The sequence below is a fragment of the Acipenser ruthenus genome, chromosome 1, assembly GCF_902713425.1.
Source record: "Acipenser ruthenus chromosome 1, fAciRut3.2 maternal haplotype, whole genome shotgun sequence".
Classification (NCBI taxonomy): Eukaryota; Metazoa; Chordata; class Actinopteri; order Acipenseriformes; family Acipenseridae; genus Acipenser; species Acipenser ruthenus.
In genome coordinates, this window is record NC_081189.1 from 36,615,337 (window position 1) to 36,632,885 (window position 17,549).

At 34.3% G+C, this 17,549-nt stretch overlaps 2 protein-coding genes across 2 annotated transcripts; one reads left to right on the forward strand and one right to left on the reverse strand.

The window, feature by feature from the left end:
* Positions 1 to 1,970: 1,970 nt before the first annotated feature.
* Positions 1,971 to 10,398, reverse strand: LOC117420900 (thioredoxin-like protein 1). Its single transcript, XM_034034639.3, has 8 exons — positions 10,150 to 10,398; positions 8,879 to 8,975; positions 7,542 to 7,715; positions 7,170 to 7,292; positions 5,785 to 5,854; positions 4,436 to 4,608; positions 4,139 to 4,243; positions 1,971 to 2,224 (listed from the first exon to the last, which is right to left on the reverse strand). The coding sequence occupies exons 1-8, from the start codon at positions 10,155 to 10,157 to the stop codon at positions 2,195 to 2,197; spliced, it is 780 nt and encodes a 259-aa protein (XP_033890530.2). The 5' UTR covers positions 10,158 to 10,398; the 3' UTR covers positions 1,971 to 2,194.
* Positions 10,313 to 17,250, forward strand: LOC117420956 (uncharacterized). Its single transcript, XM_059005038.1, has 6 exons — positions 10,313 to 10,387; positions 10,485 to 10,659; positions 11,251 to 11,274; positions 14,205 to 14,314; positions 15,426 to 15,542; positions 16,404 to 17,250. Exons 1-6 carry the CDS (start codon positions 10,313 to 10,315, stop codon positions 16,533 to 16,535), a joined length of 633 nt encoding a protein of 210 aa, XP_058861021.1. The 3' UTR covers positions 16,536 to 17,250.
* Positions 17,251 to 17,549: the final 299 nt, after the last annotated feature.

Consider the following 17,549-nt stretch of genomic DNA (forward strand, 5'->3'; position numbering starts at 1 on the left):
GTTAACTAGATGCTTCAAGTAATTTCACCTAATGTAATTAATCAGTGTTTAAACCTTTGTCCCAATAGGAGCTGTTGTAAAAGAGTTTCCCTACTCAAGGTCTGTTTCCAATTGAATGCAAGTAATTGCACCTACAGGCTGCTTTGTAGTACTGTCAAAACAGAAGTTATATATGCAGGCTGAGCTACAGACTAACCTAAGTCCTTGTTTTGTTTTACTGCCTGCCAAAATCAAAAGCTTTGGACAAAAGAATGTTTAGGGTGTATTATGCCACAAAAGCACCACTTGAACCAGTTTTGCTGGTCACTACTGTAATAAAAACATTTCCCATGTCAAGGCAATCGTAATTCCTAGAAAACATATAACATATTGGGGTAGCACTGCACTTGGGATAGGGCTTGCTCAATAAAATAATTTATATGAAGACCAGATCATTAGCTATTAAGGATTATAAGCTATGGCTGTGATATGCTTGGTGATCCTTAATGGAAATCACCCACACTGCTTAAGTCATCAGAAGAGAATCCCAGCGATCTCTCTGTATTTCTTCTTAGCCACTCCAGCAAAAAGACATCCTGAAATGATTATGGCCCCATTGCCCTTGAAGTATTAGAGGATTTAATATTTACTAAGACAAGGCCAATTCAAAATTATCTTTGAAAAATAAGGCCTCAACACAGCAGTCTTAGATGGGATATTTCTTTTAAGTATTCTATATAAATGTTTTCCATGACTGTTTCCACGGTTCATTTGGTTTTATGAATCCACCTTTCTGAAAATGAAAACTACTACGTTGCCCTAGTCCAGTCTCCAACATGCCGATTGCACAAAGGTGTTGCTATCTTGACAGACATGGCATAATGTTTTTTTTTTGTGATTTTCTTTATTGTTTTTATTCAAGCTTGCAATTCAACAGCTGAAATCACTCCATATCCAGTGTCGAATCAACTGTCTCACTAATTAGGTTATTAAGTGCATATGCTTCAGTCATAGTCACTCAAGCGTGTCATGGTCAAGGATGAATGATCGAGTGATTAAAATGAAACCAAAAACATTTGGTCAATGTCCATCATTTATATACCTTATTTGTTTTTCCAAAAATAAATGTAGTTATAATAGTGATAAGTTTATTTTGACGCTCAGTATAGATTTAAATACTAGTATTTCCACATGCCTTACGTTTTAATGAACAAGTCAATTGGTACATATCTTGTGCTAAAAAAATACATGATTCATCATTATTGGAAAGCAGTTCTCCACTTATGTAAAAATGTGTTATATGCATATAATAAGGTTTTGCTTGGGCAGTAGCTGGATCCTGTTGGCAATAAGAAAATTCTGCACTCAAATTTGGTAAAGCCTAACTTCAGTCTGTTACCATAAAAGAAGGAATAAATGTGTAGAGCAGCGGATGTAACTTCTTTATTTGCATGTTTAGTAGGGCAACCAATGATTCTCTCGGGGAATCATTTCAAACCTGTTAACCTTGCAGGGCTTAACGGAATGAGCAAGATAATACACAAGACTGAATCAATAATAAATGTCTTAATTAACATTTACACCGATTTGGACCATCTAAGATCATGAATGATCAAGGATCATGTTAAATACAAAATATTAAAAAACCTATAACACATAACCATGTTATTGATGACCCATATTAAAACAAAAAAAGTGTTTAATAAAATATATGCCCAAATAGTATGCAAAACTGTGTGTGTGTGTATATATATATATATATATATATATATATATATATATATATATATATATATATATATTATAATGACCATTGGAATGAATTGTCTAATACTTTACAAGGTTTACAAAGACACTATTAGTGGAGTGTACCATAAATGCAGTAAGCAACACTGATCACTGAAGACAGAAATTGCACAAAACTTAAACTAACCATGCAGATGTCATTCTAATCCAAGATTCCATCGCCTTAAAAAATGCAACAAATCAACTTGCCTTTGAAAAAGGATTAATTTTATTTACAATATTTAGCAGATTACAATAAAAATGCTCAAATGTCTTGCCTCAGTAGAAGCAGTGATTAATTCTTTGAAAATGAAAATTATTAGAAACAAGAACTGTCTGTTTCCGCTGTATTTCAGCTATCCAGAGAGCATTGGCAAAGTGAGGTCCTTGACGTAAATGCAGCATAATGTCTTGATTCCTCATCATCAGTTTAGTGGCTTTCTCCTTTTTTACCTACAACCTGGGAGGACAAGAACATCTTTGTCATAAAGGCCAGCTTGCTTGAACACACGATTACCAACTTTATCTGCAAGAGGTATTATTTGTCAAACTGTAAATGTTAGAGCCCACATTTTCCTCAATCTTTTGATGAGAACTTTGAAGAAATGAGCATAAATTAATCTGTACTACCAAATTAACTAAATAATGTGACTCATTGCGACTGAATTTCAAAAGACAGTTGTACAAGACAGTTGGACTAGCATGAAAAGCATAGATTTAAGTGAAAACATTTTAACATAAAGCAAAGTTCAGTTCAGGTTCATCTTCTTAAGAGCAGCAAAATTACAAGAACACTGACAAGTCTAATCAACCTACGGCTGCATTCACAATGGGTCTGTTTCAAACAGACTCGGTCTGGTTTGTTTTGTTTGAAACAACGTATCAATGTGCTTGCTGTTCACACTTATCTGCGAGCAAAGGGACCGAGTTTGTTTGGATGCAAGCTAAAATTTTTTTTTTTTGGGCCCTTTCCATTTTCTTTCAGGACCGAGTTTGTTTTGTGTTCAGAATGCAGTTTGCAAGTGCACTCATTTCTTTATATGGTCTGTGAACCGGATGTTTACACTATCCTGATCTTGAAAGGTGGCAGTTATTGAAGTGTTGCTCCAGTTTTTAACAGTGTTTTAGACTCTTACATTTTACTGTGGAAGAAAGCAGAGAAATTTTGCTAATTTAATTAATTTATTTGTTGAATGGCTGCAGTAGGAAAATAGTGCAGTATTCAGTTATGCAACACTGCACTGTTCTCCTACTGTAGGCAATAAACAAAATACTTTGAGAAAACATACTATTAGTTATTTTTTTGTCCAGTTCGGCTTGGATTTTGCTGTCTGACCACATATCTATCAGAGCTTTAGTTTCTTGCATGTAATGTTCCATGTAATTAGGGTTACCAGATTTGCAGTGAATTTTTTCTTCAGTTCACTGACAGCATACCAACTCTGAAGCCGTTAAAACAGTGTATAATAACACAATAATAGCTTAAAAATTAAATATTGGGTGCAGTAGTCCAGATTAATGCGTAAAAACAGCAGGTATGCATCTTAATCTGAAATACACACTAAATTTAAATTTAATGTGTAAAAATATGCATAGCAATTTTGCTAGTCTAATCAAGTCTAATCAAACTAAGGCTGCATTAACACTGGGTCTGTTTCAAATGGACTCGGTTTGAAACAGACCCAGTGTTTATTTTATTTTTGAATGGTGCTAACACAATCTATTAATTACTCCGATTTAGCTTGCTGAGCACCGATCCACAACCAGGTTGATTTAACACTTGTACTGTTTCCGACTGGGCCAAAAAACAAAGGCTGTTTTTGCTCTACTTGCTTCCTCAGAATATTAAGTAAATGATGTGTGAAAAGTTTACTTCCGAGTCACCTTTTATAGTTTGATTCCTATGTGCAAATGGACCGAGTCCAGCAGTTGTTCACATTGAGGCTTAGCAAGCGAACCAGACTTGAAAAACGGACAGAGACAGCCTCTTTCGGTGGACTCGGTATGGTTCATTTCCCAAGCAAACTTTGTTGTTCACACTTCACACCAAACATAGAGAGTGCAGACCAAACCCTCTAAACAGACCTAGTCTAAAGTGAACACAGCCTAAAGTGCAAACAATTAAAACGTTCTAACCTGCTTCAATATTTGTGTCCTTTGAGACAATAGCTGTGTGTGCCCCCTGGTAGTCAAATTATTGTGTGTATAGGAATGTTATAAAAGTGTTTTTTTTTTTTTTTTTTTCCATTGTTACAACCAAAGGCTAAATCATTTTGCATTTTATTAATGGATCAGCAATAGTTTTCATCTCTGTATAAATTCTACTTATTCACTGGTTATGATGAAAAATCTGGTTAGAAAAAAAGATTCTTACCCGTTTGAAGTCATTCATGTTTGTGGATTGTACAGGGGTGCCAATAAAAGTTAAATAGTTCACTTTTGTTGTTTCTTCATTGCCCTGGTTTGATTTTATAAATAGCTGGGGAAAATAAATTATAAATTACAGTATTGGAAAAAGGTACTTGTTCACTGTATAAAATTAAAACCAGATAAACCATTATGTTCTTAATTGCTTTATATTTCCAAATGATTATTTAAAACTTGGGGATGCATATACTGTATATATTATATTTTTTTTTAAAAAAAGGTATTCAACAGGCTTTTCACTTACAGTTACACTGTTGACATTCTGAAATTTCACATAACGCAGCGGTATTAGGCTGTCTTCCTTAATGTCGTCTTCTGTTAAGTCTAGGGCTTGGGTAGGTTCACTTCTCTCAGCATCATCAAAGTCCATAGAGCGTGGAAGATTAATAAATATTTTCACGTACTTTGGGGCTTGAGCTGCAGACAAAAGGAAAAAAAAAAACACATGTTTTAATTTGTTATACAAAAGGTGTAGTTTGCACAAATCAAAACAGCAGTAGAAGTAACAACAAAATATTTAATACAAGAGTTTCTCTTGGGCACCCAATGCTAAGATGGATAACATTCGCCATTTATATTACTGTGTACTTTGTGTAGGACATATTGTTTCAAATATTTTTTTTAAATCACAATCGTTTAACAAATTGAATATTTTTTATTCATGTTATTTCAACAGTAGGACTGGCTGAGAAAGACTTAATTTACAAAAACGTGGTATTCAGAAGCCAAAATGGAGGTATAAAGTGATGAACATTTGGTTTATTTAAGTGTCTATAGTAACAAAATAAATACACACATCTTCATTTGACTATATAGGTCTGACATGTGCAGTTCTGAAAGAAATACACATTACAGAAAAAAAATAATCATTTAAATATCTGATATTATACCAGTACTTTAAAGGGGTGTGGACAATATGAAGGTAATGCTTGTAACAGCTTAAAAGCATTAATGTCTGACACAGCGGTCATTGCAGCTAGATAATTAAATGGCAGGTGAATTTAGTGGCTGCTTCAGTAGGTTTCAGCTGAACTTCAAAAAAAAAAAAAAAAAAAGGGAGTTTGCTGGCATTTTTTCTTATATTTATCCTAGTGATAAAATTGGACATGCTACAAGATCACTATATTCTACCACTGCAGACAGAAAGTGAATAAACTAATCTTAACTAAATATAAATCAAAATTTAGAATTTTTAGCCAGAATGAAGGTCGTAACTCATGCCAAAATAGTGACCATAACGTTGATTGTAGGGATAAATAATTATTGAACAGTTATGTTTTCTGTTAAAAGCAGTCATTTGTACTTTATGGATCTGAAGTAGGAGTAGTTAAATCTGTTTCTGCAGCACCAACATTTTTTCATAATGCAGAGATGCATTCATGTGTAGTACTTGTGTCCAAGTATTGTACATTGTACTTTAACTCAAATGAGAAAATGTTCTACATATTGCAGTTTTAAACAAATGTACTTCATTGATGCAACTGTTGAAACTTACTGTAACTGCAATCATGAAAGCACAGCGCATCATTGTTTTAGAAGTATCCTTCACCTGTGGTGCCAAATAAATAAACACAATTAAATAAATAAACCTACCAGCATCAATGGCGTGAAGTTTCATTGAAAAAAGCTTCACTGGCTGATTGAAGGCCATCGTAATTAGCAGCTGAAATAAAATAGAGAAATTGTATATTATAACAATACACATTTAAAGCAGATTTCTTTTGTATTCAGCACTACTTTAAAATTATCAATGGATTCTTAAAGTTGAACACTTTGTTCGTAAACACTTTAGGTCAAACATAATGGCATGAGGTGAAATGTTTTGACATGTGTAATAAATGACACCAGTTCTAGTACTAAAAAGAGGTTTCCAAAAACAACACTTACAACATTATCCAGGAACCAAAGATTATATTACAAAACCTGAAACTCCTCCAGAGTCATATACTGCTTATACAGTGAGAAATAGAAACCATTACATTTAGGCAAGATTACAGTTTTGCACTAAAGAGTTTAATTTGACAAGTGAGAGCTGCCTAATGAAGTGATAGAACACAGTATCATTTAACAAATATATAAATCATATGTAGCATTCTGGAAAAAAAGTTGGACCACTACATGTATAGCTAATACTGCCATGATGACATGAGAGCTGTCTAAACCTGGCGCATAGTCTGGGACCACATTAGTAGAAGGAGCAATAGCCCATATTCACATAAATGTTGTACACATGTAGTCGCACCAACAATAATGTTGCAGTGCATCATAAAGTAACAGCACTAATGGAGGGCTTCTTATGATGGCTTTACAAAAAAAACAACTTGGAATATGTTACAGTTCCAATATCTTTAATCTTACAGTTCTGAAAAATTAAATGGAATCTAACATACCTAGCATGAAACTTTTGCTCTACACTGAAGGCTTTCCAATGTCATACAAGTTGGCCTCACAAAATCTTACACTAAATTGTGCAAAAGCCAAGTAGCCTGCCTTGAAATGCAATCCTATAGGTAAAGAGATAGAAATAGAGTACAACAAAACACTTGAACTAAATCAGGGGGGTATATCAAATTCTCATTTACCTTTCCTCTAAGAAGCAGTCTCTTGGCATAAATTAAAGAAACACATTTTTATTTTAAACTAATTGGAATTGAAGTGCATGAGAAATCCAACTACTCATCTTTGTGCAGTTATACGGATTAATTGCAAAAAACAAAAAGATTAAAGAAACCTCAGTCTGGCATCATAGACAATTAATGTATAATGTATTAGTAGCAGCAGTTTAGAAGCACTTGTCAAGGAATAAGTGTCAGATCTGAAATCAGTTGAGCGACAGGAGAGTTTGGCATCACCTTGTTCTTTTTGCCTGCAACTCTCGAGACATTTATTTCCTAGTAAACATTTATGCTGCTGCTCATATAATTTATATTCCGTGCAGGAAAGAATGAAGTTTGTACCAGGATGGACATTTCACTTACCTGTTCATCACAATCCGATTCCAAGAAGGTTAGATCTTTTCGTAATCCATTTTCAAACCCATGATCATCGCTTTCATTAAGGCATTCACATCCAGCTTTGTTTACAAATGGCATAAGATCCATCTAAAATAGAATGTAATCATTTAATGAATGAATAACTTATTAAAAGATATTTTTTAAAGAAACAACTTATTTTTGTAACTTAGAAAGCTTCATAGAAAGCTTCACTTAGAAAGTTTGTTCCAGATGCCAAGGACAAGGGATCACTGTACTCCCCTGTCCCATACCAAACTTTATGAGACATTGTCTCTTTATTAAACATGGACATTTTAACTTCATCAGATAGATTTTAAAAGACATTCAGGTACTCACATATCCTTTGGGGATATCCGAGTCCTCGTTGCTTCCTGGGTCGTTTTCTAGATGCTGTTTTATCTTCTCCTCTAGTCCCGAGGCATCAGCTCCCTGATACTGATCAATTCGCACTTTGTTCCGGAAAAACAAAAATGTAGGTGTAGCTGATATATTGTTTCCAGCAGCAGTTGCCTGCAAAGTAAAGATAACAATGAATAAAATTGAGTAAATCTGATACTCTTAGAAATGTGAGATCCAGCTCCAGTATGGATTATTGACCTTTGTTGCATCTGTCTTTCTACCAAGTTTCAGATCGTTCCATGAAAATGTGCTCAAGTTTTGGTTATATTGGACAACGCTTTGATGAATATATGGATACTCATTGGTATGTTTAGCATAACATGCGATGTTGACTATCTTGTTATAAGCTGGTTAGCTGATTTTATGTTAATGGCTCCCATTTCCATTTCACTATACAACAATAAAAATAGTTATTTACCCATTGGTATGGCTCTGCCCAACATTAATACTAGTTGTGTTTCTATTTACTTTAAACTGGTAAATGATGAAGGCAAGTTAAATTGTGATTTGAACGTGTCAAATTTAAAGAGGAGATGCAGTAACGCCGTGAGTCAACCACTAATTTGTGGCTTTGTAATTACCTTTTTTTTTGCAATGATCTAAAAATGTTAGTTGGATGCAGGTCTTGGTAGTGTCACTGTATATTCCATAATTAAAAGGTTGAGTAACCTGCTTTTTTGCCAGCTGGAAAAAAATTGTCAAACAGCATTGCAACTCCTAAAGGGGTTAATTATTTCAACATCTTGAGTGAGCAGTATGTGATACATAATTACAGATATACTTGTTTTTGATTGGATAGCTATTTCAACAGCTAGAGAATGCAGTCTAATGAATCTTGGCTAGTGGGATGCATTACAAACATTCAGCATTAACCAACATTTGATTTTCTCTTGTCAATTGACAATAATGGATAGTGGAATACGAAGGAGATGTGTACAGCTTTACAGTTAACTTGTACTTAGATTGCAAAAAGAAAGAGAACAAAGAAGCTTTTTAGCAGTAAACACATATCTGGCCATGAAGTGATTACAGCAATTAAACTGTAAAGCATTCTGCCTTACTGTTAAAGGTAATCAATTCATTGACATATCAGCATTCAATTATTTCTGGAAACGAGACTAGTTGAGCCATAACAGGATGTCATACTTACAAGAAAAAGAAAAGATTCCTGGCAAACCAACTCAAACATACAGTATAAATGATGAAATTATACGGTAACACACCAGCACAAGTGGGCTCATTTCAGGCAGGGACCTACAGGTGAAATTGCTTACCTGGCACTGATGAACATCCACTTCAAGAAAAACTGCCTGAGGGTATTTATTACTCAGCATATTAAAAGCGGGCGCTATTCTTACACAAGGTCGGCACCTTTAAAAGAAACAAAATACATCAATGAACATGTGTTTGTTGAAAAATTGTACAAGTGCTCAACCTGCAGTAAAACGTGTTCAATCCCAAACTGCTCCAAATTACTGTCAGCATCAACTATTACAATGACTGTCTAAAGTTAAAACTCTGGAGAGAGCTGCTCATAAGAAAGGCAGGGACTTTTTCTACAGTATAGTCTTCTAACAGTTTCCATCAACACAGGTGGATACTTGAGAGTAAACAAACATGCAATGCCGAGTCAAATCCATTAAAATCATTTGTTGCTAGAGACCTATTAAAAATACTCAGTTACATGTACATTATATACATCTGACAAAAAAAACCCATCACCACCAGTACTGTAGGCTATTTGTTAAGTTGTGTATAAAGACAAAGTCACTATTCTGTAAATACTGTATATAATATTCAGCTACTTTTTAACACCGATTTGTACATGTGTTTAGCCTATTGTTTTTACTTGAAATTGACGCATTACTATTGCAAAAATAAATGATATATCACAAACACAACTGCTGCTAACCACATAGTTGAAACACAAACTGAAAGTTATCACAAACTTCCTCAACACAAAATGAGACCATGATGTTTCAATTTAGATGAAAAGTATTGCACTTTATGTTGAAAACTATCTGTGCTGTAATAACCGTACAGTAGGCTACAGTTTCATTGTATTGGTCCAACAAAATCAGCTTTCTGGTCTAATCATGAGCTAACAATCATAACGAAACGGCGTATAAACATATTCACTTACAAGCACCGATTAAATTTGGGGTTTATTTTTAAATACAGATACAGTACATACAGAACTGACTAATTGGTAAACAATTACCTACTCCTAACTGTATTATATTTTAAAACAAATGCACTATAAAATATCCTAATTTCAAAGTATAATCAACAAAGCAAAATAAAGGCGTATTTAAACAACACTTTAACTAAACACATCATTTTAAATATTGTACTTGACTACTGTTTAAGTGCTTATGAGTTCATAAATAGATGAAAGCAGATTAATCACTTTAAAACAAATAAAATAAACGGATCGTAATCTCAATTTTTAGTTAGCCTATGGTATGAATCATCACCCCTGTTTCCTTGCCGGTCCCACAATGGCCAGGGCCTGCGTGAATGGATTTCCCCATCTTATTCTTACCCGGCCATAGTGAACTTGACTACGGTGAGCCTGGAACCGGCGCCTGTGAGCTCTGGCTGGAACTCAGAGTCATTCCCGATTATCTTCACTACAACAGGACGTTTTTTACACGTCTTGAAAAACACTGTGATAATGTCAATACTTTCAGAAAGTAACACCACAAATGTTGACTTATGTTAGCAAAAGAACCACAACTCGCTTATCACACAGCAAACACGCCCCGTCAATTCGCTTGACGGTAGAGACGCACTCTACCAATCAGAGGCACGATGAATAGGAAGGGGCGGGGGATTAACCCTTAGCAACGACACAATTACCTGGTAACTTTCGAACAGAACTCGCGTAAATGTCATAAGAGTGTCGCAAATTGCCAGAAAGTCCCAGAGCGTGTTCGTCTTTCCTGGACCGGACTGTTTCTGCATAGTCACTCTTTTTCGTACTTCTTCGGTGTTGCTCAAGAGCAGCTGTATCGGTTGAGTGTTGTTTCTTTTAGTATTAGAGCAGCGCAAGGTACAATACAAATTGGAGTCATGAATGGAATTTCCAAGATAAATAAAGTTATGAGTTATGCATTTATCAATTGGGTTTTGCACACTTATAGTTAGACTATATAGGGCAAGTTTTGAAATCAGTTCACCGATTGTGAAGGCGCGCATACAAATTGTTCACTGAGTGTGTGCTAATATAAATGAGATGATAAGACCATTTTTAATATCGGTTATAAAAGTTTTATTATAAGTGTTTCAGAGACTTAAAATAAACAGTTGGTAAAGCACTGAATTTTTTAAAGGGCTAAAGAATAGAACTGGTTAACAAAAACAAGACTTGTTAAATAACACGAAATAATATTGAACTGAATCCAGGGCTTGTTGGTGAGCCTTTGGGGTTTGCCAGACGGTTAGGGAGTGACGTGGAAGTAATTAAAAACCGTCAAATCCGCGAGCTGCAAACCTGGTGCTGTCAGAAGACAACTGAAACAAACAGTTCAAACAGACACGGCACATTTTAACTGTTTTTTTAAAAATATCTGTCTAAGTATGCCTTTTGAACACAAACATGTCATTATACTTGGTTGTATTTGTTTTATTTTGCTCTGTATAGGTAATTTTGGCGTCAGAAGATCAAGTAAGTCCGACCATAAATGTACAGTAACATTCTATTATGAAAATGTTTCTTTTTAAGATTACAGTAGTAAGTTATGTATTGTATGTATGTGTGCGTATATATATATATATAGAGAGAGAGAGAGAGAGAGAGAGAGAGAGAGAGAGAGAGAGAATTGAATAAGTTTGTGGTATATTCACAGGGCTGCTATACACACCAGACACGATGTAACTTTTCATCGGGCGATAAGATCATACACACATGAAGCGACACACACACGTGATACAACATATTTGAAAACTACCATATCTATGTAACTATAATAAAAAATGCAATTGAAAAAAACTGATCAAGACTGGTACATATTCGTCAACAAGATCTGGGAATTATGAGTGTCTTCTCTGACAGTATTTCAACATATGGCAATAAATCATACATACCAGGCTTATCTAGTTCCTTCATATTTATTTATTTATTTATTTATTTATTTATTTCTTAGCAGACGCCCTTATCCAGGGCGACTTACAATCGTAACCAAATACATTTCAAGTATAGGTTTAATTTTGTGGCATCGCTGCACATTTTCACTTGTCTCAACACCTCTGGTTAAAGGCCTTAAATCACAAGCCCAGAGAAGGGTGAGTGGTTTACGTAAGGACATCCTCCTAAGGCAAATAAAAAATGTATACTACGAACGATTAAGTATTCTGTTTATACCGTAATACAGTAGTGTTCAAAAGTTTGAAAACTGCAAATTATTTACAGGAATACTAGGGTTGTCAATTGTATTGCCCATTTTTCCTCACTCAGACCCTTTACTTACTAAATATCTTTGTATTCCTAAATATATAATTGTCTGTTCTTTAAAAATATGCTAAATATTTTACTGAGCAAGACATGTCGCAAGTAGAATGGTACTCCGAAATGTGCTCCTTTTCTAGGAAAGCAGCACAACTGGGGTTGGGGAGTTTGTTGCTGAATAACTTCACTCAGAGTACTTGCTCACTAAATAGCTTGGTACTGGGTAGTTCATTGTCTCCTCTTTAAAAATATGCAAGATATTTTAATGAACAGTCTCCCACAAGTACTGTGGTCCCACAAATATTATCTACTTACTACCAATGCGGAATGACTGGGTGTGACATTTTCTCTTCATTTTACGCTCAGAAATAGGTTTCTTGCTAAGGACTGCCAAGGACAAAACTAACAATAAGCGGGTACAGTATTTGCTCTCTATTTCATGGAAAACATGATTTTCCTGAGTGGTGACGGCCAAGACTGTTACAATATTCAATGTAGTGTAATTTTTTAAATATTAAATCAGTTAATTCAGGGATTATTTTACCTGCTGGATCTTTAATTGTCAGCAGACTGGTAGCTGGCATTTCTTGTCTAAACTCGTTCCCAAGGAAATCGGAGTCCAAATCAAAACAACAATAGAAATCTGAAATAATTTAAGACAATTCAAAGTTGTTATAAAGCACGTATATGTGGCAGTACTGTTGAAACTACCAAAGCACAGTTCTGTTCTGAATTTCAGCAGTGCAGCATTGGATTGGAATGTAAACAAAGACACATTCAAAACTAGTTCCGGTAAGCATGCTATCCCACTCATGTCATCCCACTCAAGTGGAATAAGAAAAATGTGTCCCACGCTAGACAGTCACACTTGTATATCAGTTCACAGGCAATTAATTGTTGTTATTCTGAAAATAAATACAAAAAAAAAAAAACATGATTGTTAGTGCTGCCTGATCTAGGTGCTCTAGTAACTCTTATGTTGCTACCCATGTAATGTGGCTGCCATAGTTCACCAACTATTTCAATGCCAATTTCCAAGGACCTGAAATCAGGCAAGAATTGTTTAATGCTGCCCTCTTAAATATAGATTGGAAAGATGGATGCATTGTTTCACGAAAACCAAACAACTGCTACTGTGAAAAGCTGGGTCACCCTGATTAACATCACAGTATTTGAATTACTTGTAGCAAATTTCTTTTCAGAGTTTATCTGGATAAGCAGTTCCCATGCAATATAGGTTACAGTGTCATTAGTTAGGAGATCTGCATTTCTGGTTTTATTTGTTTTACAGTTTGGGCAAAAAAATGTTTCCATTTTTTAAAATTGTTTAATCTGGCATTATTCTCACACATAAAATATAGTGAAATCAGGTTACAGTATATCTTGCTCTTAACAAATAAACCAGTTTAGCAATCTTGCATTTACTACACTTATTTAAAATGAAAATCCTTTTTTTTTTTTTTTTACTACATATAATAGCTACACAGCATTAATGAATGGATCTGACGGGCTAGTTACTGATTTATTTTTTTCCAGACCATTTTCATGTTATTACTAATTTACACATTTTGATTTGGGGGATGGAGATCAGGCTTTCTGAAGTTTAACCTTAAAATTAGAAACCCAATATAACCCAAGAACTTTGTTCTAATATCCATACCAGCTTGAGTGATCAGTCGTTTGATTTGGAAACAGACCACTGCCACATTGCCCTATGATCAATTATCCAAATAATTACTAATAATAAACTCCCAAAAAGGTACAGTAAAAGGTGGATACAAACTACTTTGGGCCAGATTTAAAGCTTTTTTTTGCTGCTCAGAGCTTGTCCCATACCTGTCTAATTACATTTGATTCATCTTTTTTTTATATAGACAAGGAATGCAGATTGTTTGAACTCTATGGATTTATATTTAGTCTTTAAATGTATATTAAGATGTGATCTCTCTACAAAAAGAGCAAGTTAAAAAAAGAGTCATCTCAATGAAATAAGAAATTGGCCAAACTTTTGGAAACATGTATGTGGACACATGAGTGACATTAAAAATAGTCCCAGCTTTGTCTTTAGAAAGTGGCTGATTATTACTTGACAGTTTTTGTACACTTGATCTGTACATTTTTTATAATAATGTCCTACACTTTTTTCACAGATACTGATACAAAACAGAAAAGACATTACAGTGACCACACTAGGATTCATGAACATGGGAAACTACCTGTTAACAAAATTAACCTAACTCGTAAAATGAACCAAAACAAGGTATGTAATACATTTATCTTCGTTTGAGCTGAAAACCAATTAAAACATATGTTCCTGATGTGTCTTCACAGTGAAAAGCAACACTCTATGCTGTCATATGAGTGAACTCTCACCTATTTGCCAGAGGACAAAAATAAATGAACGCAGAACACCTAGAACAAGGTTACAACGAGCAAACATTTCCATTCCAGGAACACCTGGATACATTGGTCAATACAGCCACTGTTTTGAGGGATGAGCTGTTTGTATGGGCATCCACATCACACCCCTTGTGAAGTCACAGGGATCCTTCTGCTTTCCCATAATTGTTTCTGAATTGTTGTATTGAACACATTGACACAGATCTTTTTTTTAGGTCTAATGAATCTAGGTTTGCCCCCTTTCCACGTTTTCCCTGGATTGTCCAGGTTTTGAGGAAGGCGTCACGGGAATCCAATATGCCTTTCCAGCACACTAAATGTCAGTACCATAAATTGAGCACAAGCTAGATAAATCAGGATACAATATTACTGCAATACAATATTAATTGGTTGTCAATACTATAGTAGTAATATTATCCATGTTTCCTATTGGATAAATATAGGATTTCTAGGGAGAGTTTAAACTTTAACAACCCCCCTGCCTTTCAGAGGTCCTTGTTTTTTGTACTCAGGGGTGACAACTCTAATGGATCTTGTGACACATCACATGACTACATATATTTACATACATTTTACATTCTGTTTTTTTTTTGGTCATTCAAACAGTTTGAGGTTTCTCAGCGCAATCATTTACAAGATACTGTACCCATGCCCAATTTTTAAGGGAGAAGCTCTTTTCCTTCTTTCTTGATAATAGTCAAGTTGTTAAAGAGTAGATAAAGACTGGTTCAACCCGCTTTTCATCTTGGTGCATTTGTGTTAAAAAAAAGGTCAATAAAGTTACTGCTAAAGTAAACTATACCAAAAAGCAATTGAATTATTATTTATTTCTATGCAGACGCCCTTATCCAGGCCCCCTTTCTTGGAAATAAATCTGAAGCTCCTGCTTTGTGTCCCTCCCAATCTGGATATTTGTTGCATGTAATGCTACAAATAGTTCAGGTTTTATACATTTTCTTTGTATTTGTTAGGCTTCATCACTATTGGATGAAGAAAAAAGGCTTTACATAATAGTTATTTATTTGGAAACAGCTCTCTACAGTTGTGCACTTGTGTATGGGATCCTACATTTGCCACTTTGTTGGAATGTAAGTATTTTTAGTTAGTTTTGTTTTGTTTTAATGTGTAACACATTAGTATATTAATTACGCTTAACCTAGATAAGCCATTGGTTTAGTCACCAATTTACACTGCTGGCAAAAAAATAAAATATTGCATATACTGTATGAATATACTCTACCAGTATTGTTAGATCTGCTGAGTATTTTTTTGTTTGTTTGTTTGTTTTTTTGGAAAATACTTTTGGGTGCCGTGAAAGGCCCTGTATAAAATCAGCTTTGTGTTTTTACCTATTATTTGCAAAAAATATAATTCTCAATAGTACATTTTTGTTTTGCTGTTGATCATCTTGTTTTACAGACTCAAGTTAGCAATTTATTCTCCTGTCACAATACTGTAGGTTCACTTATTAAAGTAATAGGACACCTCCTCCTGCCCATATAAACTATTTCCTATAACCTTTAACACAAGAAGAGAACTTCTGTGACAGGATAAACAGTCAAAGTAAATGTTTTAAATAAAAATATCAACAACAATGCATGTAAAAAAAAAAAAAAACCTTCTATCTTCTAACCAAACAAAAATATGATTTATAGAATCAGATACATTTTTTTCGCCCATAAAAAAAAAGGTTAATCTTCGTGAGCTAGATTATAATAAAATAATTTATACAGGCTTCATAACAAGCAATTCAAAAAAAAAAAAAAAAGTTATGTTAATAATGTAAAGATAATAATATTTGTGAATATGAGAAAAGTCAAGGACCAAGTTAAGTATGGTACAACTATTAATTTGGGCCAAAAGAAACAGATTCAAGTTTTTGATCCAGGACAAACATTTTCTTAAAAAGTCAATTTAAATGTAAATACTTTTTGACTTTTTTTGTGCAGCCTGCTGATAGACGAAAGCACAATCAGGTCGGTCCTACAACAGATATGTCTTCAGATAACCCTCAGAAAGAAAAAGTGTCCTTTGGATCCAATGAGGCTATGATGATGAACTTCAAGACTGATGAAATGTGATTACATAATTCCATGTGATTGTATTATTGCCTTGATATAAGACCAATTTTAAGCAGCATTGTGGTGTATTAACCTTTTTTCTGATGTTTAAAAATATTTTTAAAGTTTTGGAGTTTTGGGGTCCAGAAGATGCCAATTCACCTGTATCTGTATTCTCATCATTACTCATGCCCTGGCAATGGCCTTTAATACCCAGATTAAACCGAGGGAGCCATCAAATACATGATCACAAGCTTTTTGTTAATTGCAGGATAAATAATTAGTCTGTTATCCTTTAAACGTGACCATAAATAACATATTTTCACCAGTCAGGTACAGAACTACTTGAGTCATCCATAAGCCTCTCAAAACAGAAGTAGTTTATGTATATAATGTTTTTCAAAAATACATTTTATGGATATCTAGATCTGTATCTACTTCTATTTAAAAATGCAAATTTGTATCGCTCACTCTGTCCCTTTAAATTTGGCCAGTGAAGAGCCAGAAATAACTGTTTCATGAGGAAACATCAATGATTATTCTTGGGACTTGTGACTTATCGAGCAAAATAAATTTGCTCACCTCAATCACCACACTTATGGGTTCAGGGCTGTAGCATCAACAAAATGTTATTTCTACTTTTTCAGTTTATATTTTTTGGCTTTTTTATTTTTTTTATAAAAATATGTACTTTAAACAAACTTGTAAAGTGGAAATTCAATAAATATGATTGCTTATCTATCGTAAGACTGGATGTTTGTTAAATGAATTGATTGGTTTTCTTGGACTACTCTATTACTACTTGTTTCTATGCTATACCTATATTAGTATGATCACTATAGGTTGGGGGCTTCTTTCAAGCACTCATAGGACCTATCTTGAAGCAAGTGCCAAGGCAAGGCACATCTTCAGAGAGAGAGAAGGAAGAAAAACCTCTTCAAACTATTGAAGATATTGTGGAAACCAAGTTCATACAGATAAAAACGTTTTGCTATGCTTGGCTTTCAAAAAAGCAAAACACACACACACACAGCC